Raw genomic sequence first — 20,557 nt, forward strand, 5'->3', positions numbered from 1 at the left:
GTTCTGGCTGCCATCTGCAGAGCAGAGGGTGTACAGCTGGGGTGGGGAGTGGGGGAGCAGGCAGGCTTGAGGTCGGTCCGTCCTGTCCCAGATGTCAGCTCGGTTACTCTTTAGAAATAATCCCAGAAAATAAGCCAGAAAAAGAGAAGAGGGACAACTGCCCAGGGGCTTGGACTTTGCAGCTTGCCTAGGTGTCTCCTCCCAGAGCAGGTGTGCACAGCACTGAACAGGCTGCAGGAGGGAAGCTGGGGCACCGGCCCTGCGCCGGGCATCCGGCGGTCCGTGGGGTGACCATCACCTCTCCTGCTGTGGCCAGGAGCAGGACTCCACAGGCCAGCACCTCCGTCGTCCATGGTGAGGTGAGGAGCGGCTGGCAGGAGGCCGCCAGTCCCTGGGGGGCAAGGAAGGTCAGGCTGAGGCACCGACTGGGGTCCCTCGAGAGCGAGGCAGGCAGAGTCCAGGCCTGGGCACCGGAGACGCGAGGTGTGGCGGGAGTCGGGCAGCCGCCTTGCCGTGGGCTGGGGCAGCGTGGGCGTCGCCGGGTTCCCGGGGCGCTGGCCTGCGGCTGTGAGCGAGGGCGTCGCCCGGAGGCGGCGGGCGCGGGGCCGTTGGGGGGCGCCTGGGTCCCCGCCCCCGCCGGCCGCGCCGGGTCGCGCGTGGGCGCGGCGGGCGCCGATTGGCTGGCGGGCGCGCGGGCGGGGCGGGCGGCGGCGGCGGCGCGGAGGGGCCGGTCACCCCGCAGCCTGGCCTCGGCCTCCGCCGCTCGTCGCCGCGCCCCGCCCGCGCGCCCGCCGCCGCCCGTCCCCCCCGCCGGCGGCCACCATGAGCACAGGCCTGCGGTACAAGAGCAAGCTGGCGACCCCAGGTGAGCCCGGCGTCGCGCGCCCGCGCGCGCCCGCGCGCGCCTTTGTCCCCGCCGCCCGCCCGCCTCTCACCGTGTCTTTCCGTCTCTCCCCCGCCCGCCGGCCCAGACCCGGACCCCGACCCGACCCCGACCCCGCAGAGGACAAGCAGGTACGTGCGCGCCGCCGCTCCCCCCGCGGCCGGCTGTCACCCATTGTGCCACCAACACCGCCGGCGCCCAGGCGCGACCCCGCCCCCGCCGGCCGTCATCCCGCCCTGTCGCGATAACCGATTGTCAGCTGGGGCAGTGCCGCTGCGCCAGGGGCTACAGAGGGGAGGAGTGGGCACTGGGCCCCTGGGGGCCTGACCCCTGGCCCTTACAGCAGGGGTGCCCCTCCCAGGATGGGGGGATGGGCCGGGTGTCTCCCAGTGGTCCAGTGCCAGTGTATCCTCCCCGAACTGGTCTTAGGCCTCGTGCTGGGGGTCCTGAGTGAGGCCACCGTCACCGCAGGCCACAGGCTAGGGGAGGGGTCTGTATCCACCAGCCAGCACCTAGACCCTAAGCAGCCCCACCCCACTCCTGTGCATCTTATGCCTCTTCTCCCCACACACCAATTTGAGTGGGCTGATCTGTGGCCAGGCCTCTTCCCCAGACTGGGAGCCTCTAAGGCCTGGTCTGAGTCATCCCTGTGCCCAGAATGGGTCTTCCAACCTAGTGGGTACAAATAGGCTTGTGGCCTCCCACAGGGGCTGGCCTGGCCCCCACTCAGGGAATGCAGGATGTGACAGGAGGCTGACCTGGGCACCCACTGTGAAACCCAGCTGAGGCTGGGGTTAAACAGAGCTGGGAGATCCTGAGAGTGGGGTGGGAGTGGGTAACCAGATGGGCAGGGGGCTCTGGGGCCCTGCTGGAGGCCTTTCTGGCTTGAGCTCAGTCATGTTGGGGGATCTTCTTGGCCTAACTCTGGCACCAAGGTGGCCTTGGCACTCCTCGTCAGAGATAGGAATTCACACAGTGGGTAGACGCCGGGTAGAACCCCGAAGTCCTGGCCCAGGGTGCGGCCCAGCAGGTGGGGTGGGGGCTGGGAGTCACTGGCTGCCAGGTGCCAGTCTCCTGGCAGGGACACGCCCCACCCTGGGACAGGTGAGGCTCTTGGGGAGGGGCCCCTCAACCTCAACCTGCTGGCAAGGGCCTCTCCAGGGAGCCCGGGCCAGGAGCTGTCTTCCTATCAAGGCAGGTCAGACAATGCCTGAGACGCAGGGACACATGCTGCCAGGCTATTGTTTGAAGGAGAGAGAGAGAAGGCCCGGGAGACCAGCCCCCACAGCTTCTCCTGAGCCTTGGAGTTACTGGGCCAGGCAGCTGCTGCCTAGCACCACCAGGGACTCCCTCCTGCTGAGGTGTGAGCCCCGTCAGGCCTGTGTCTGCCCATCCTTCAAGGTCAGTTAGGAGCCAGCCTCACCTGTCCCCTACCCCTCAGACCAGAGGGAGAGGGCACCATGCAGGCGGAGGGGGAGCCCCAGGAACAAAGCCAAGGAGCCAGGTCTTTGGGACAGGCTCCCCGAGGATCTGGGGGGGAGCTGGAAGAATATGGTAGTTTCACCGTTAATATTGTTTGGTGTTGGTGAGCTTTGGTCTATCCACACTATGAAAGAGGGTGGGGGGTGCTCTGGTGGCCCTCCGTGCCCCCATCCTCTGGCCCCCACCTTGTCTCAGGCAGTGATGGGGGCGCTATTGGCTCTGGTGGCTGCTTCCAGAGCTGACTCTAGTGATTCTAAGAATGGAAATGCCTCGAGAGTCTCAGGCACCGGGAGGAGGTGGGCGCAGCTGTGTCTACAGCTCAGGAAGCCCTGAGAAATATTTGTTGTACTTCATGGGCCAGAGAGAGGGGGTGGCAGGGCCCCTTCCCTGGAGCTCCCCCAGGGAATCCACAGGCCCTGTCTGGGTGAGTTTGGGTGCAGGGGCAGGAGCTGGGAGTGAGACCCTTTCCCTCCTGACATGTCACCCTCCTGACTCTTGCCCTTCTGACCTGGGCCTCCCCAGAGGCTGTGCCTTATCAGTGGAGAAACTGAGGCAGTCTGAGAGTGACAAGCTCCATTAGACACCCAGCTGTGAAGTGCTAAGGCGTAGACCCAGGCGTGTCTGTCTTGGAGATGCCCTGAGCCTGAGATGCCAGCCTGTCTGGCTGGGGGGCTAGGCTGAGGGGCTGTGTCTCTAGTGGACCTACAGGTGGAGATTGGGTGGGACTTGGCCCAGACACTTCCTACAGGTCCACATGGCAGAGGGCTGGGGCCAGTGTGGAGGCTTTCTCGGGGCAAGGACTGAGGGCCCAGCTGGGAGAGCTGAGGGAGGTGCCCTGTGGCTTCCCCCTGCTCTCCTCTGGATGAAAGACTCTCCTGTTCCCAGCTGTGGGCCCACCCCTCCTCCCCAGGTGCCAGGGGCCTCCAGGCCCCACAGCAGCATTATGAGCCTGGACAAATGGACAGAGGCCCCTCAACCAGGGGAGCCAAGAAGGGAGAACCAGGGTGGGGAAGAGCTGGGGGGCCGCCTATCCCCACTGATACACAGTCCAAGAAGTATGTCTGTTCTTGTTGCAGCTCCTTTCCAAGCCTCCCTCCTGCCTGGCTGGCTGGTTCCGATTCTGGTAGGGTCCTGGAGAGAGGGGTGAGGAAGGGTTTGGTGCCCAGGAGAGGCCTGTGGCCCCTGGGGTGGTCACAGAGGGTGAGAGCTATACCGGCTTGAGCTTTCCAGCCCTCGTGGGCCCGTCTTGTGGATCAGAGCAGGCGAGGAGGCTGACAGGGAGACAAATGACGGGGAGGGGGTAAGTTCACTCTACACACCATCCCCCCACTTTGGCTGGCGGAAGTGGTCTGGGGGCAGCTGTGGCCAGTGCTGGCTGGCTGCAGCTTCCAAGTTTCCCGGAGGTAGGGTGGGTAGGCCTCTGGTGCTCTAACTGAGCACTTGAGCCCCTTCAAGCCCGGGCGAAGGGGAGGTGGGTCCAGGCTGGGGAGGTGGGCTCTGCCCCCTCCCAGTTCCCACGTGTCTGGAAGGGCCACACCAGTCCAGAACACTCCTGCTCCCATCACACACACATAACATACGAGGGGGGAGGGAGCGTACAAGGAGGGGTGTGGCCGTGGATAGTTAGGACTCCGCGACACCGCCGGGAGGTTTCCGGGCCAATTCTACGAGGAGAAAAGGAGTGAGAGGGGCCGCTGCCCGCGTGGGTGCGCATAGGTCCCTGGAGCGTTCTCCCGGCGGGCTTGCCGTCTGGCTGGTGAAAGCCGCGCTGCACCTGGAGGGGGCGAGACGCGGGGCGGCCACAAACCCCGCCCCCTAGGGCCCTTAGGTGGGCCCTGGCTTCCCCACCCTCCCACCCGGGTGGTGGAGACGCCCGGGCAGAGGCCACCCGTCCGGCAGGGGTACTCCGCCTCCGTGCCTATGCGTGCCTATGCTGGGCCCTGCCCTCCGAAGCAGCTTTCCGGTGGCTCCGGCGGCGGCCCAATTTCCAAGCGACTGTTTCCCGGCGACCATGCAGGTGGGGCGGTCTTGTTCCCCGCCCGCCCCGCCTGCCAGCGCCCGCGAGGCCCCGCCTCTGGTTCGGTGCGGGAGCCCGGCCTGCCTGTGGCTGAGACCACGCGCGCGCGGTTCGGGGCGGGTCCGCATTGGCAGAGGCTTGGCCCACGTGGCCTCTGGGGTCAGCCACACCGCAATGGGCAACGTCCCTTCTCTGGGCCTCAATTCCCGCGTCTGTTAAACGGGGGCGAGAACGGAGCTTCAGGGCAGTACCGCCTGTAAGTCCCTCCTGCCCCTGTGGGTCTGACCCAGTCTGGGGTCCAAACGCAGCGATGGACTCGCGGGCAGCGCCCCAGGACCACCTGGTGGAGCAGCTGCTGTCACGGCGGACCCAGGCCCAGAGGCGGCTCAAGGTGTGTGTGGAGAGGGGAGTGGAATGTGGGTCAGCGTTTGTGTGCCTGCCGGGTCCCGGTCCCAAGGGCTCTGGGACGTGACAGGGACCGGCAGGGCCAGGGTCCACCTGACTGGGCACTGGGACCCCAAGGGTGGGGGAGGCTCGGTGCCGCTGTCTATAAATAGCCCTTGCTCCCCTTGGTAGCAGCAGCCAGCCACCCCCCGCGGCTGGATGGTGGAGGGTGGCCTCCCACCCCCTGGTACACTCAGGAGGGGTGAGTATTGAGGCCAGGAGGCTTCTCCTGCCTATGGAGGGCCTTGGATGTGTGTGAGGGGTCTGGGTCCTGGTGCCCTCTGCCCACCGCCCAAGGGAGGACCCAGCCTAGGCCTGCTGCAGCCAGGCATCCTAAACTCTACACACACAGACACATTCTCAGGTCCCTGCAAAGCCCCTCACTGAGGCGGGGGCAAGGATGTCTGTCACCCCCTTACCTGCCTTCCCAGCTCCAGGCCTTTGCTCACAGGCCCTCACCCTATTTCTGCCATTGAAACTCCCCACACAGAGGACTCTGCCCTCTGTTGCCTCCATGTCTGAGCCGGGTAGGGAACAGGGCATCAGACTGCCCCAGGAATCCAAGCCTGCTCCTGACTTGCCCTGCCCCCGCCCCCCAGGATATCGACAAGCAGTACGTGGGCTTCGCCACACTGCCCGATCAGGTGCCCCGGAAGTCTGTGAAGAAGGGCTTCGATTTCACGCTTATGGTGGTGGGTGAGTGGGCTGCACGCCCAGGTGGGGTGGCTTGGGCCATAGCCAGCTAGGCTTTGTCAGAGGGGTCCCAGACTTAACCTGACTCTTTCACTGTACCTGCTGGCAGGTGAGTCGGGCCTGGGGAAGTCCACGCTGGTCCACAGCCTCTTCCTGACCGACTTGTACAAGGACCGGAAGCTGCTCAGTGCTGAGGGTGAGTGGGCCCTATGCAGCCCTGGCATTGGTTCCCCATCCTCTGCTGTGTGACCCTTCAAAGGGGTCCCTTCTGGGTCCAGACCCTGCTCCTCTCTCCCCACAGCGTGGGTCTCTCCTGTTCAGGGTCCAGGAATAGTGGCCCAGACCACAGTCAGGCCATGAGGCCAGGGCTAAATGCTAGAATGGATGAGAACAAGGGTCCTGGCTGCCCAGTGGGGGTGGGGTCTGAGAGTTGGAGAGACCCCTCCAAACGATGCCTCGACACCCACAGAGCGCATCAGCCAGACCGTAGAGATCCTGAAGCACACGGTGGACATTGAGGAGAAGGGGGTCAAGCTGAAGCTCACCATTGTAGACACACCGGGCTTCGGGGATGCTGTCAACAACTCTGAGTGGTGAGGAGAGCCTGGCTGGGGAACAGTCTGTGCCTAGGCTGATCCAGTGTCCCCTCTGGCCTCACCGACCCTCCTGCCTACCTGCAGCTGGAAGCCCATCACCGACTACGTGGACCAGCAGTTTGAGCAGTATTTTCGTGACGAGAGTGGCCTCAACCGCAAGAACATCCAAGACAACCGTGTGCACTGCTGCCTCTACTTCATCTCCCCTTTTGGACACGGGTGCGTGAATGTCCTGGGAACAGGCTCAGGGTGGGGGGTGGGACCCGCCTCCATGGTTCCTCGTTGGCTGCACCTGTCACTGCTTATCTTCTGCCTGTGCCCTCACAACCATGCCCTCCCTGAGCCCATCCCACCCTCTCTCTGTGCCCTCACCACCCCCACCATGCCCCTCTCCACCCCTGGATGCTCTCTGCAGGCTGCGGCCAGTGGATGTGGGTTTCATGAAGGCTCTGCATGAGAAGGTGAACATTGTGCCCCTCATCGCCAAAGCTGACTGTCTCGTCCCCAGCGAGATCCGGAAGCTGAAGGAGCGGGTGAGCCTGGCAACTGGGCCCGGGCTAGGTCTCCAGGACCCAGAACACCAAGTGTGCTGATCCTGGGTGCCAGAGCACCTGGCCCCGGGTCCCTGGCCAGCCTCAAATCTGACAGCCCTTGCCCCGCCACAGATCCGGGAGGAGATTGACAAGTTTGGGATCCACGTGTACCAGTTCCCTGAATGTGACTCTGACGAGGATGAGGACTTCAAGCAGCAGGATCGGGAACTGAAGGTGAGCGGCCTGGGGTGGCAGAGGAGGGAACTGGAGGTCAGTTTACATGGCACCAAGCATCCAGGTCCAACCCGGTGGGGGAAAGAGTCTTTTGTCTGGGCAGTAGAGCCCCTCCACCTGGGGTGGGGTACAGTCACTCATGTCCCCACTGGCTTGTGCAGTTTGGGCCCCGTGTGGTTAGTGTGTCATGGAGCACTTGCCAGGACCCAAAGGCACAGTCCTGGCCAGGCCTCCACCCTGACCCTGCTCCTCAGTCTTCTTCCAATGGGTCACGAGCAGAAGGGTCTGGCCTGATGGCCACAAGCCTGTGTGTGCCCTGGCTCCCAGAATTCTGAGCTCCAGAGGATGGTTGTGGCTTTGGGTGCCCCGGGAACTAGAGTGGCAATAACCAAGCCTAAGGCACGGGATAGGCAGCCACTGGGCCAAGAGCAGGGTGGAGCCCTTGGCCCCAGCTTAAGTCAGCATCAGTAACAGGAGGCAGGGGCTCAGCTCTGGGGAGGGAGGGATGGCGATGGTAGCTGAATGGAGCAGTTCCTGATGGGAGATGGTGTCAGAAGGGGAGGATATGCCTGGCTGGGCACATACCCTGTGCCACGGGTATAAGCCATGCCAGCTCTGGCTTCAGAGAAGCCACAAGGGTTGGGCAACTCCAGGATCTCTTTGGGAGGGGCTGTTGATAGTGATACTGGAGGAGCGACCAGGTGCCGAGTGCCCATGTCCCTCTTCAGCCACTAACCCCATACTCACACTAACTGGGCGCGAGCCCTTGTACCTGCCCTTCCCAGGAGAGTGCGCCCTTCGCGGTTATCGGCAGCAACACAGTGGTGGAGGCCAAGGGGCAACGGGTCCGGGGGCGACTGTACCCCTGGGGGATCGTGGAGGGTGAGTTCAGGCATGGGGTGCGACAGAGGGAGTGGGGTGGCTCCCCCGGGCCTGCACCCACCCAACACCCGCTCTTGCCCCACAGTGGAGAACCAGGCACACTGCGACTTTGTGAAGCTTCGCAACATGCTGATCCGCACACACATGCATGATCTCAAGGACGTGACCTGCGACGTGCACTATGAGAACTATCGCGCGCACTGCATCCAGCAGATGACCAGGTGCGCAGCTCTGACTCGGACCTGGATCGTGCACCTCATGTTCCCAGCCAAGGCTCCCTAACAGAGGGCTGATCCTTGCTGCCTTCCCAGATCTGAACTTTCCCCCAACTCCCAAGTAGGCCCCCCACCCTGCACCTTGTCTTCCCAGAGCCGACCCAACGGTGTGGGAGCTCAGGAGGGCAGAGCCTCGGTAGTGTCGGGGGTCAGACAAACTGTCCTTCTTGTCCGCCCCACAGCAAACTGACCCAGGACAGCCGCATGGAGAGCCCCATCCCCATCCTACCACTGCCTACCCCGGATGCTGAGACAGAAAAGCTCATCAGGATGAAGGATGAGGAGGTTAGTGGGGCCACAGGGGAGGAGAAGGGGTGGAGGTGGGGGTCCAGCCCCTCCTATCACGTTTGTCACTCTACCTTCTGCTGTTCCCGTCTCACCTCCAGCTAAGGCGCATGCAGGAGATGCTGCAGAAGATGAAGCAGCAGATGCAGGACCAGTGACCCCAACCCAGCCCCACATTGCCATGGATATACTGCCAGTTTCCAGGCTGGCCCTTCCCGTCCCTGGACCCCAATGGCCTGGATTCCACCCTGGAATAAATCTGGATCTCCAACAGGCCTGGGCACAACCCCGGTCCCGGAATGGTCCAGACCAGGACTGTTCCCGACTGTTCCCAACCTGACCCAGAGATGCAGGCTCATAGCCCCCAAACAACCCTAATTTATTCTCAGCACCAGTCCCTCCCCTTATTTGTATCTGCTTCCAAGGGGCCTGGACAGCAGCCCCCACAGCCGGCCCTCTTTGGCCTCGGGGGAACAGGAGCTAATTTGGGCCATGACTTTTGAGATCTACCCCTGCCCCAGAAGGTCATGAACTCCGACTCCAGGCCCTACTCAGGTAGGGGGATAAAACAAGGCAGAATAGGGGAGCAGATCCTCGGCATCCCAGGTCTATTTCTCCACCCCAGTGCCACAGAGTGGACGTGGGAACCCTCATGTGCCCCCTCCCTCGGGCCACCCAGCTTACGCTGAGGCCTCACTTTGTGCCGAGGTGGGCCAGTCCTTCCCTACCTCCTCACCCCTCACTGGGTAGCTCAGTGGCAGGTTGGGCAACAGAAGCGCTTAGGATCCCTCCAGACCGAAGGAGAGCAGCTGGCTGCAGGCAAGGATCTCCCGGGGCTGGTGGGGCAGGGACGCCTGCAATTGCCCAAACTCCTCATCTAGGGCTGTGGCCTGGCCTGAGGGCTCCAGGAACAGTGGGTGCTGGGCAACCTGGGAACCCCCCACCCCTAGACTGCCATTCCCTGCCTGTGGCTGGAGGTCCTTTCTCCCCAGCAGCACTGTTGCCCTGGGTTGCCTAGGCCATCCCTCCCCCACCCCCAGCATGATACCTTCCCCCCCAATCCCAGTCTCCAGTTTTGTTCAGTTGTGAATGCTGCATCCTGTCCTGGTGACAGGAGAAAAATGTTGGTGAAGTCGCAGTGGTGTCCGAGTGATCCGTGCTCCCCTGGGTTGGTGGGGGGCGGAAGCCCTGGTAGCCTGCGAGCCCTGGTGATAGTGCTCTATCTGGGGCCGCAGCGTCTGTCTACTGGGCCTCCGGGTTATTTCTGGCGGGTGGCAGCGCTGTGGTCGGTTCGGCCAGGGTGCTGGGGCCTGGCAGGGGCGGGGCGGCATTATCGCTTGGCTCTCCAGCCAACGCTTAGCGCTCCAGAACAAGCCAGGTCACCATCCTCTCGCCATGGGCTCCGGTGAGTTTGGGGTCAGGCAGGCCCGGGACTGCGCTCCTTGAGCAGAGTCGGGTTGGGAGGCGCTGCAGTCATCTGGGCTGCAGTAGGGAGATTTAGGGCGGACTTCCAGTCAGCGCGCGGATGGTCGAGGTGGAGAGGCTTTCGGGTAAGGCGGGGCTCGGGCCTCCGGGGCCCGGGCCGGGCCCAGCGCCCTGGGGTGTACAGGGACCCGCCCAGGTGCCACACAGGCCACCAGGCTCACTGCGGCGCTTCCCTTGCAGGGCCGCGCCGGGCGCTGAGCCTGCTGCTCCTGCTGCTAGCGCCGCCCAGCCGCCCAGTCGCGGGCTGCCCCGCGCCGTGTGGCTGTGCGGGGACGCGCGTGGATTGCGGGCGCCGCGGGCTGACATGGGCCTCGCTGCCCGCCGCCTTCCCGCCGGACACGACTGAACTGGTGCTGACGGGCAACAATCTGACGGCGCTGCCGCCGGGGCTGCTGGACTCGCTGCCCGTGCTGCGCGCCGCGCACCTGGGCGGCAACCCCTGGCGCTGCGACTGCCGCCTGGTGCCACTGCGCGCCTGGTTGGCCGGCCGGCCCGAGCGCGCGCCCTACCGCGACCTGCGCTGTGCCGCGCCCCCGGCGCTGCGCGGCCGCCTGCTGCCGTACCTGGCGGAAGACGAGCTGCGCGCCGCCTGTGCGCCGGGCGCGTTCTGCTGGGGGGCGCTGGCAGCGCAGCTCCTGCTGCTCGGCCTCGGGCTCCTGCACGCGCTGCTGCTGCTGCTGCTGCTGTGTCGCCTGCGCCGGCTGCGCGCCCGCGCCCGCGCCCGCGCCGCGCACCCGTTGTCGCTGACCGCCCCGCTGGTGGCGGAGACGGCCGGAGCCAGCGAGTTCTACGAGTAGTCCTGAGAGGCGCTGAGCGACGCGGGCGTGCCAGCCCGACAGGACCCTGCCCCAAGGAGCCCTCGCCCTGACCCGGACCGGGGCTCGTCCTCCGCCTGGGCACAGTCTTCCAGACCCCACCACCCCCCTGCGGGCCCCGGGCCACACGCGCCCCTCTGCAGCGAGGCGAGCCAAAGCCCAGGACGCTTAGGCGGGTCAAGGGGGTGAGCTGCAGCCCAGCCCCTGCGAGGTTCCCCACACCAAACTCCAGTGCAGAATAAACCCTTCTCCCAATCTGACTGGTCTCTGTGCCCCACCACCCGGAAATTCCCCTCCCAAACCACAGGACAAGCCCTAGGAGGTGATTCAAGGGGGATGCATCACATCTTCCTACACCCAACACGGGATCAGTGACTCTCCCAGACCACTCACTTTCAAAGGAGTTCAAGTGGAAGGCACAGAAGAACTCAGACAGTGACCACATTATAGGGTAGTGAAGACATTGTGGGGACAGTGAAAACAGTGTTGAGACAGTGAGGACACTGAGGGGCAGTGAGGACACAGGGACGGTGAGGATACTGGACAGTGAAGACAGTGGGGACATCGAGGGCACTGCAGGACAGTGTGGTTGAGAGGAAGAGAGAGGATGTTTGGAGTTGGGGTCTCTGGGGGTCAGTGAGGGGCCGTGAGGAGGCTCTGAGGACTGTTGGGAGCATAGATGGGCAGATTTCAGGGCAGTCAGGGATGGGTCAGGGTGGTGAGAATAATCTGATGACCCACCTGGAACTCCCTGGGCATCTGAATTAGAAGCTCAGCCTCTGGAGGACAGGTGAGGCAGGTCCCTGCAGGGTTGAGTGGGTACCAGGGTGTTGCACAGTGTCTGGAGTCATGTTCTGCACTTGACCACCACTTCCTGTGGGAAGGTGCCTCTGACTGCTTGGACCAGCCTTGGTCCCTGGTCTCCCCTATCCCACCCCTGAACTCAGGCTGAGCAGCCAGGGCCTGGGACTCCTCCAGGGTGCCCCACTGTGGCACAGGCTGCTAACAAGGGACCCAGGGTGCCCAAATGAAGGGCTGACACTTTCCTCAATATTGGAGTCCCATTCCTGCCCTGGGTGGGGCCTCCACCTGGCTGGCCCTGTAAACAATGAAGGCCACTCTTCATGGACCCAAACAGGACCCTGACAAGAAGCCTCAGGCCTGGGCCTGGGGCGCCTGGCACAGGAAGGCTCTGGCCCCCATTGACCGGGTCGGGGAGGCTGCCGCTGACATGGCCTTTGTCCCAGTCTTTGTGGGACAAGATGGATGGCCCTCCGGTTGGGCTGATGCTATCTCAGGGCTGCCGGTCAGACGTGAGGCAGGAGCCACCCCCTCCTTTGTGGGCAGGTGCGGGGCATCCGGCCCATTGTGGGCTGTGGCCGACTGTCCAGCCGTCCATCCGGCCTTATCACTACATCAGGGATGGCCCCTTTTGTACAAATGAACTGCCAACCCCCCCCCCCCCCACACACACACACACCCTCAGGGATGGCCCAGCACACCCAGAGCCCCTGGTAGGGGTCAGAGGTAATAGTCTTTGTCACAGTAAGGTACACAGGCAGCCTAACTCAGTCCCAACATGGTACAGGGAGGGGATGTTCCCCCTCACTTTCCAGAGGAGGAAACCAGATGCCAGGGAGGGGTCTTCCTGCTGGGCCTGAGCTTTCTCCACGCTGCACTGGAAGCAGAGCCCCTAGGACTCCTCTCTTACTCCTCACTGAGGCCTTCAGGGAACAAATGTAGGGCTCAGGAGAAAATGGCCTGGGGGTCTTAGGTGACCCCAAGCTAAGAGAAGGAAGCCTCCTGGGCTGTGAGCCCAGGCTCCATCAGACACTATGTGGAGGGGTCAGCAGGAGCCCAGGCCCACTGCCCACAAGTTTGAGGGCTTCTGGGCCGTGTCCCTCTGAGAGGATGGGCACAAGGAACCCTGAGAGCCCGGAGCTGCAGAAGCAGCTGGAGCTCCTCTGATGTAGGAAAGAGGCTGGTGTCACAGTCTGGTCAGACCTGAGGAAGAACTTCCTTACTCCCTGGTAAATAGGGCAGCTGAATTCCATGGTTCCTCCTAGACTCTCTCTCTCTTTTGTCAGTTCTTCATGATTTAGATTGGCTTCTGCCCAAGGTACTGGCCACAGAGGGTGCTGGCCTGGCCTCCCTGGCGAATCTTTTCCAGGCTGCCTGGGAGTCCCCGGTCCCAACTTGTGACCCTGAGCTGACCCTCCATGCACTGACCCTGGGGCCTCCAAGGAGTGTGGGGAAGTGGATGGTCCCAGCTCAGCGCCCCTGAATGGCCCTGTGCAGGGAGGGGGAATGTACACCTCTACCCCCACCTCAAGGGCCTGCCATGCCCCTCCCCCCAGCGTGGTCCTCCATCTAATGGACACCACACCTGCCCCAGGGGCCCTTCCCCACTGACAGCTTGGTCCTCTCTGCGGTTTCAGACTCCTTCTCCTTCCGGATGGGAACAAAACGGTGGCCACTCAAGGCATCCCCCCACGCCTGCAGCCCCCAAGCTGTCTGATTCAGGGTCCTTTGCCCTACAGCCCAGGGGTCCTCTGACCACATCACTGCCCACCCCCAGCCTCTCTGAACAAGCCCCGGCAGGGCCAGACGGCATTCCTGGGACAGATACAGCCGTGACCTCCCTCTGGCAATCTTCGTGTCCTTGTCTGTGAAATGGGTTGCGGCCTCGGCTGAGGACCTCCCGCCCCCAAATCGGCATCCGGTTCTCCCCTCACGCGCCGCGACCCGAATGAGCCACCAGAGGGCGCTCGTGGTCTGCGGAAAACCCCCCACGTGGGGCGAGGGCAGCCGAGGTGAGCCCTGGGCATGCAGACAACCAGGGTCCGCAGAGGAACAGACGCCAGGAGAGGACGGATTTGCCCAGGCTGGTGGGGGTGGATCGCCGAGACGGCGGACAGGTCGCACACCCACGGGAACAGGGAAGGGTGCATCAAGTGGCCACTGACAGGGAGGGGTGAGCGCGCCCCCTCTACACCCTTCCCCTCCTTTACCTTCCTCTCCTTTCCCCTCCCCGGGGTCGCTGACAGCCCATCAACAGGGAAGATAAGGGACTTCTTCCGCCAGGCGGAGGGAGTGTCAGCTCAGGTGCTCCAGCCGCACTCCTGCCGCCTGTTTGCTCCGTAAACATACATTGGGCCCCTGCTGTGTGCACGGAGGCAGGGCTGGAAGGAGCGGCTGCGTGGTGGCCGGTGGCGCGTGGAGGGCGACTAGAAGGAAGAAGCCGGTGGGGATGGTGGAATGGGAGCCCCCCAGGGGGAGTGGAACAGACGCTTCGCCACCTCCCGACCAACCTGGGGGCGAGGAGTGTGTGCGGGTCCTTCGTGGGCCCCCTCCTGCCTGGGGAGATGAAGGGGAGCCTGGGGAGGGGGGCGGCCCCTCGGTGGGCGGAGACTTGAGTGGGGCCCGCGTGGACGAGACCCTGGGAAGGTCTGGGGGCCCCCCGAAGCCCTGGCCACGTTGGGGTGGGGGTGCACCCGCGGCTCAGACAGAGCAACAACATTGGGGTGGGTGGCGGGGCCCTGGGGGCCCATAGGCCCCCCGAAGCCCTGGCCACGTTGGGGGGGGGGGGTGCACCCGCCGCTCAGACAGAGCAACAACATTGGGGTGGGTGGCGGGGCCCTGGGGGCCCATAGCTCACTGCACCGTCTGCGCCCACCCCCGGCGTTTCCGATGGAAGACAGGCAGCAGGCGATAAATCACCGGCTCCCACTCCCACCCACCCAGGCTGCCTCGGGGAAGAGGGGCTGCATGTGACAGAGACAGAGCCTGAGACAGAGACAGAGACAGAGACAACCACAGAGAGAGACAAAGGCAGCTATGGCTGGCCAGCTGACACTGGCCAGGTCCTTTTGCTCAGGGTGTCTGGCCTCCCACCCCAAGATGCCCCCTCTATCAGGCCCATCTGGAAACCAGCTGAGAGCCACCCCACCCCAACCGACCCCCAACAGGGAGGAGGAAGAGGGAGGGAGCAAGGCCTTAGCAGCCATAACTCTGTCCACCCTGGAGAACCATAAATCAGCAGGGGGCTCTCGGGAAGCACTCACCCCCTAGGCTGAGGGGGGCCTTTAGGGTCACTGGTCCTGGTGACTGGGCCTGGCCTTAGCTCTTGTGTCCCGCCCTCCTTAAACAGCCCCTGGGGTATCCCCCAGGCCTACCTCCGTTTTTCCCCAGCACAGTCACATGCCCAGAGCTGTCTACACCCAGGGCTGTCTACAATGGATGCAACACTCTCCTCGTCCTCACCTTCTCTGTGCACAGACAGGAAATGTCTGCAGAGGATGACGTCCTGTCCTATCAGGAGAACCCATGGGCTGGCCCTGCAGGGTCTGGGGATCAGCAGTCCTTCCCAGAGAAGCCTTCCCATGGGGATCTTCTCTGCCCCAGAGGAAACACGGTCTATCCCTCCTTCTGTCCTGCTTTCCTGTCACCACCACCCCGCAGCGTGGTGAAGGCCAGCTGGACAAAGGGTGCTGGGAGATCGACTAGGTGGGGACCCCTCCATTACTGTGGACATCCCCTGAGGGGTCAGTACTCAGTGGGCAAAGCTTGAGAGAGCCCACGGGAATGTTCCCAAGACCTATGGAGTGTGCTCAGCACCCCCACTGCCCAGACCCCCAGTTCAGCCACTGGCTTCATGGATCCCTGGCCCAGGGGTCTGTCCTGCAGACAACCCCTCAGGGCTCTTGTGGCAGAAATAAGGCCACTTATACACAGGGAAACAAATGTCCACCATGAAATCTCTCAAAGAGCGGAGGGAGCGGGGACGGGAGTGTCCTTCAGAGCTCTTGGAATTCTGTGCCTGAGAGAAACCCTGGTCCTCATCATGTGGATGATCCCCTTGACCCTCAGAACAAATCTGAGTGCCCCAGCCCCGGGACGTCAAAAGCACTGACTGGTATGTCGAAGGCAGGTGGTGGGGAGGGCTCCTGGGGATGTTGAGGCTGAGGGAGCAGCACTGTGCCGCCAGGAGACGCCTGTCAGGGGAGGGTACAGAGATTGCAGGGGCCAGAGGTGCCCTGGGCTCAGCCTGTAGGAGGGAGAGGGCAGAAGGGCCCCAGATGTGTAAGGGGAGCTGCCGTCCAGTCATTTGTTGGTTCTGAAGCATTCTTCCCAGCAGTGTGCAGTCCCATCTGGAGGCTACTGTCTGCATGGTCTGGGGGGGCTTGGGGGTGCAGGTCCCTTGGACTCCAGCCTTCACCTATCAGAGGCTCCCACCCTCCTCACCCCTTGTCCTACTACAGGTGTCCTTGTGGGGAGGGCCTCACCTCACCCTGTTTAAGTGTGTTAGACAAATTGAGGGGCTCTCGGCCAGATAGACACTCATGTGGCAAGGGGTGGGGGACGGGAGGGCACCTTCAACAACAAGGACAGCCTGACTGGCTCTCTCCACCCACCCCAGTGCTGCTCTCCCTGCCTCTGTCCCAGTCACACAAGACCCTGGGATCATCCCCACAAGGTCACTGTGTCCCCAGTGGGGTAAAAAAAACCCTTCAGAAGTGGCAGGGGCCTGGGGCATCTGGGTGGCTCAGTTGGTTAAGCGTCTGACTCTTGCTTTTGGCTCAGGTCATGGTCTCACGGCTATGTCGGTTTGAGCCCCTTGTCAGGCTCTGTGCTGATGGGGTGGAGCTTGCTTGGATTCTCTCTCTCTGCCCTTCCCCCACTTGCACTGTCTCTGTATCTCTCAAAAGAAGTAAATAAACTTTAAAGAAAAAAAAGAAGTGAGAGGGGCTGGAAGGGAATCCTTCAAGCTTTGCCAGAGGGAACCCCTGGGGTTTGGGGGTACAGACCTCAGGGCAAGTAGAGGGTCCCCATGCTGCTTCTCTTGCCCAGGTGTGTGCATAGGCCTGGTGTGCCCATTCCCAAGAGGGAGACTATAGCCTGGGGCCAGGGGGCTGGGGAGGTGGGGGTGAGTGTCCGGGGCAGTGTGGGCATCGCCCAGGTGATTGTGCCCCTGGGACTCTACAACTCCCAGGCTTGAGCAGGGCTTTGAGGAGGCCTATGGGAGGCCTAAAGGCCAAGTTCTGCTGTGCTTCTGCATGGAAATCTATGTTAATGTGACTTGTATTTAGGAGCTCACTTTTCTCTGTGCTTTGTTTATTTAAAGATGCTCTTGAAGAATTCCAGCCAGATACCGAGGAAAGGGCTTCTGTCTGGGCAGGGCTGCGGGGGGTGGGGTGGGGGTGGGGCGGCGCCCCTGACAGCCGCCTGTCCCAACACGCCTGCGCCCCTGTGTGCCCACTGAAGGTGCTCACCGTGTTCAAGTTGCCTCATCTCCTGCAAGAGTGCGTCTTGGGGGGCCACACCCGGGAGGACACCAGTGACACAGACCAGAGCAGAGCCAGAGCCCATAGACAACGCCATCCTGAGATGTTCATGCAGGGGGGGAGTGGGGGAAGACCATTGGCTTTCTTTATAGGAAAAATGGGGACAGACTTGTTTGTGGGAGCCCTGGGTCTCTCCTGGCACAGAATGCCTCACCTGGGTACCCCTTGCTCTGGGGGTCCCTAGTGAGGGTCCCTATTTTATGAGTCTCTCTGCGTCAGATCCTTCATCTAGAGCCCCTGCTCTATAGGTCTCTTCTCTTTGGAGCCCTGGTATGGAATTTCTGGTGTAGGCGTCTCTGGTATGGGGGTCTCTCCTCTGGGGATCTCTGCTCTGAGGTCACCGTTTGGCAGGTCCCTGGTGTGGAGGTCTCTGGTCTCAGAGGTCCCGGATCGGTTCTCCAGGTGTCTGCTCTGCATCTGGAGGTCCCCAGTGTGGAGGGCAGTGATGTTGTCTGTCCTTATTTAGGGTACCATGGTTTTGCCATGGTGGTCTCCAGGATACCAGTCAGCCCCTATGCCCCGGGCTGGGGATCCACCGCCACAGAAATCCTCCCGGAGGGCCACACTCCTGACTCTCTTGTGGCAAGGCCAACACCCAGGGCTTCCCGGAGGCCCCCTCCCCGCTGAGCCCAGAGAGAGCCCTTTGCAAAGACATGTCTGCCTCATCGAGGATAGGTTCCTGTCTCCTCCTTTGTCCCCACAAGCACAGGCTTGCATGGGTCAGTTCATACTAAAGGTCCAAGTGCCAGTTTTCACTGACCAGTTCAACCATTTTGCAAAGCTTCAGGCCCCCTCAGATGCGGTTTCCACCAAGCCTGTCGGAGCTGAGGAAGATTCAGAAGTCCTGCCTATCACTTCAAGTGTTCCCTCCCTGCTGCATTCCTTTATCCCCAATTCCAAATTCCCCCAAAGCTCTGAAACTTAAAGTGTTCGAAACTCTGTAACAAAGGCAGCCCTGGGCTGATGTGTAACCATGTGTTATGGCCTTTATTAATTCCAGTTCATGTGAATAGTCGCACTTCACTACCAACACCTTTTTTAAATGTTTGTTTGTTTGTTTGTTTGTTTGTTTTAAGAGAGAGAGATTGTGAGTGGGAGACGGGCAGAGAGAGAGGGGGAGAGTGAGAATCCCAAGCAGGCTCCATGCTGTCAGCACAGAGCCCAAACCCGTGAGATCACAACCTGAGCCAAAATCAAGAGTTGGACGCTGAACCGACTGGGCCACCTGGATACCCCTCATTTCACTACAAACATCTTTAAAAGTTTTTTTTTTTAATGTTTATTTATTTTTGAGAGAGACAGAGACAGAATACAAGTGGGCGACGGGTAGAGAGTGAGGGAGACACAGAATCCAAAGCAGGCTCCAGGCTCTGAGCTGTTAGCACAGAGCCCAGCACGGGGTTCGAACTCACAGACCAAGAGATCATGACCTGAGCTGAAGTCGGACGCTTAACCTACTGAGCTACCCTGGTACCCCTCCACTACAAACATCTTAATGTGTTTGGTTACCAGCAGCTGCAGCCGGCTCCAATGAGGTATCATGTACTGTATGAGATATATGACAAATTCTGAATTCCAAACACATCTGGCCCTGAGGCTTTGGATGAGGGGTCTGAGCGGTGGAGTGTCCCCACACTGGTCACAGCTCTGGACTACATGGAGGTCCCAGTGGAGGGGGAAATGGGCGTTTGCCACAGAATTTTGCAGAGCAATGCTGCTGCTTACATGGCTTTTTCATTTTCTGAGCAAACAACTCTGTGCTAGGTGCTGGTGATTCAGAGATGGAAGAGGACCAAGGGGCACACAAGGGGCTAGGGAGAAAGGAGTGCTTCCTGAGTGTGGAAGGTACAGCAGGCCATTTCCTCCTAAGGGGGCTGTCATTGGGGGAGCTGGTGACCACAGGTCTGCCTGTCCTTTCTGTGGGACCGAGGACTCCAGATATGACATCTGAGAGCACTCCAGGGAAGCCAAAGGTACTCGGGAGTGTGATAGTGACGGAAGACAGGAGGCACTCATGCTTGAGAATCTTGCCAATCACTGAAGGTCTGGGGCCTCAGTTTCCCCATCTGTAAATGGGGTGCAGGCCCTGGCCCTGCCTTCAGTGCCACTGACTGGCCTCTAGCACAGGAGGCCGAGATCTCCCTGCCCCCCCTCTCAGGGTGGTAGCAGTTCTGGCTGCCATCTGCAGAGCAGAGGGTGTACAGCTGGGGTGGGGAGTGGGGGAGCAGGCAGGCTTGAGGTCGGTCCGTCCTGTCCCAGATGTCAGCTCGGTTACTCTTTAGAAATAATCCCAGAAAATAAGCCAGAAAAAGAGAAGAGGGACAACTGCCCAGGGGCTTGGACTTTGCAGCTTGCCTAGGTGTCTCCTCCCAGAGCAGGTGTGCACAGCACTGAACAGGCTGCAGGAGGGAAGCTGGGGCACCGGCCCTGCGCCGGGCATCCGGCGGTCCGTGGGGTGACCATCACCTCTCCTGCTGTGGCCAGGAGCAGGACTCCACAGGCCAGCACCTCCGTCGTCCATGGTGAGGTGAGGAGCGGCTGGCAGGAGGCCGCCAGTCCCTGGGGGGCAAGGAAGGTCAGGCTGAGGCACCGACTGGGGTCCCTCGAGAGCGAGGCAGGCAGAGTCCAGGCCTGGGCACCGGAGACGCGAGGTGTGGCGGGAGTCGGGCAGCCGCCTTGCCGTGGGCTGGGGCAGCGTGGGCGTCGCCGGGTTCCCGGGGCGCTGGCCTGCGGCTGTGAGCGAGGGCGTCGCCCGGAGGCGGCGGGCGCGGGGCCGTTGGGGGGCGCCTGGGTCCCCGCCCCCGCCGGCCGCGCCGGGTCGCGCGTGGGCGCGGCGGGCGCCGATTGGCTGGCGGGCGCGCGGGCGGGGCGGGCGGCGGCGGCGGCGCGGAGGGGCCGGTCACCCCGCAGCCTGGCCTCGGCCTCCGCCGCTCGTCGCCGCGCCCCGCCCGCGCGCCCGCCGCCGCCCGTCCCCCCCGCCGGCGGCCACCATGAGCACAGGCCTGCGGTACAAGAGCAAGCTGGCGACCCCAGGTGAGCCCGGCGCCTGCCCGCGCGCCCGCGCGCGCCTTTGTCCCCGCCGCCCGCCCGCCTCTCACCGTGTCTTTCCGTCTCTCCCCCGCCCGCCGGCCCGGACCCGGACCCCGACCCGACCCCGACCCCGCAGAGGACAAGCAGGTACGTGCGCGCCGCCGCTCCCCCCGCGGCCGGCTGTCACCCATTGTGCCACCAACACCGCTGGCGCCCAGGCGCGACCCCGCCCCCGCCGGCCGTCATCCCGCCCTGTCGCGATAACCGATTGTCAGCTGGGGCAGTGCCGCTGCGCCAGGGGCTACAGAGGGGAGGAGTGGGCACTGGGCCCCTGGGGGCCTGACCCCTGGCCCTTACAGCAGGGGTGCCCCTCCCAGGATGGGGGGATGGGCCGGGTGTCTCCCAGTGGTCCAGTGCCAGTGTATCCTCCCCGAACTGGTCTTAGGCCTCGTGCTGGGGGTCCTGAGTGAGGCCACCGTCACCGCAGGCCACAGGCTAGGGGAGGGGTCTGTATCCACCAGCCAGCACCTAGACCCTAAGCAGCCCCACCCCACTCCTG

At 62.8% G+C, this 20,557-nt stretch overlaps 2 protein-coding genes across 10 annotated transcripts in view; both read left to right on the forward strand.

Annotated features, from left to right (window-relative positions):
- The first annotated feature begins 336 nt into the window (after positions 1–336).
- The window catches only part of SEPTIN5 (septin 5), a 28,259-nt gene continuing 8,038 nt past the window's right edge, over positions 337–20,557 (forward strand). Inside the window, exons 1-12 of one of the 9 annotated variants that reach the window (XM_058693000.1) lie at positions 337–359; positions 972–1,014; positions 5,426–5,522; positions 5,629–5,715; positions 5,989–6,112; positions 6,200–6,334; positions 6,531–6,648; positions 6,781–6,882; positions 7,668–7,764; positions 7,850–7,985; positions 8,222–8,324; positions 8,426–9,462. In XM_058693000.1, coding sequence (XP_058548983.1) covers positions 352–359; positions 972–1,014; positions 5,426–5,522; positions 5,629–5,715; positions 5,989–6,112; positions 6,200–6,334; positions 6,531–6,648; positions 6,781–6,882; positions 7,668–7,764; positions 7,850–7,985; positions 8,222–8,324; positions 8,426–8,482 — 1,107 coding nt within the window. In that variant the 5' untranslated portion in view covers positions 337–351 and the 3' untranslated portion in view covers positions 8,483–9,462. Of the gene's footprint in view, positions 360–703; positions 877–971; positions 1,015–2,074; positions 2,285–4,638; positions 4,774–5,425; positions 5,523–5,628; positions 5,716–5,988; positions 6,113–6,199; positions 6,335–6,530; positions 6,649–6,780; positions 6,883–7,667; positions 7,765–7,849; positions 7,986–8,221; positions 8,325–8,425; positions 9,463–19,872; positions 20,146–20,557 lie in introns of those variants that run through there. The other 8 variants (XM_058692998.1, XM_058692997.1, XM_058692990.1 and 5 more) reach the window with 8 other exon arrangements.
- Positions 9,591–10,884, forward strand: LOC131490539 (platelet glycoprotein Ib beta chain). Its single transcript, XM_058693002.1, has 2 exons — positions 9,591–9,729; positions 9,990–10,884. Exons 1-2 carry the CDS (start codon positions 9,720–9,722, stop codon positions 10,604–10,606), a joined length of 627 nt encoding a protein of 208 aa, XP_058548985.1. The 5' UTR covers positions 9,591–9,719; the 3' UTR covers positions 10,607–10,884.

The sequence above is a fragment of the Neofelis nebulosa genome, chromosome 11, assembly GCF_028018385.1.
Source record: "Neofelis nebulosa isolate mNeoNeb1 chromosome 11, mNeoNeb1.pri, whole genome shotgun sequence".
Taxonomy (NCBI): Eukaryota; Metazoa; Chordata; class Mammalia; order Carnivora; family Felidae; genus Neofelis; species Neofelis nebulosa.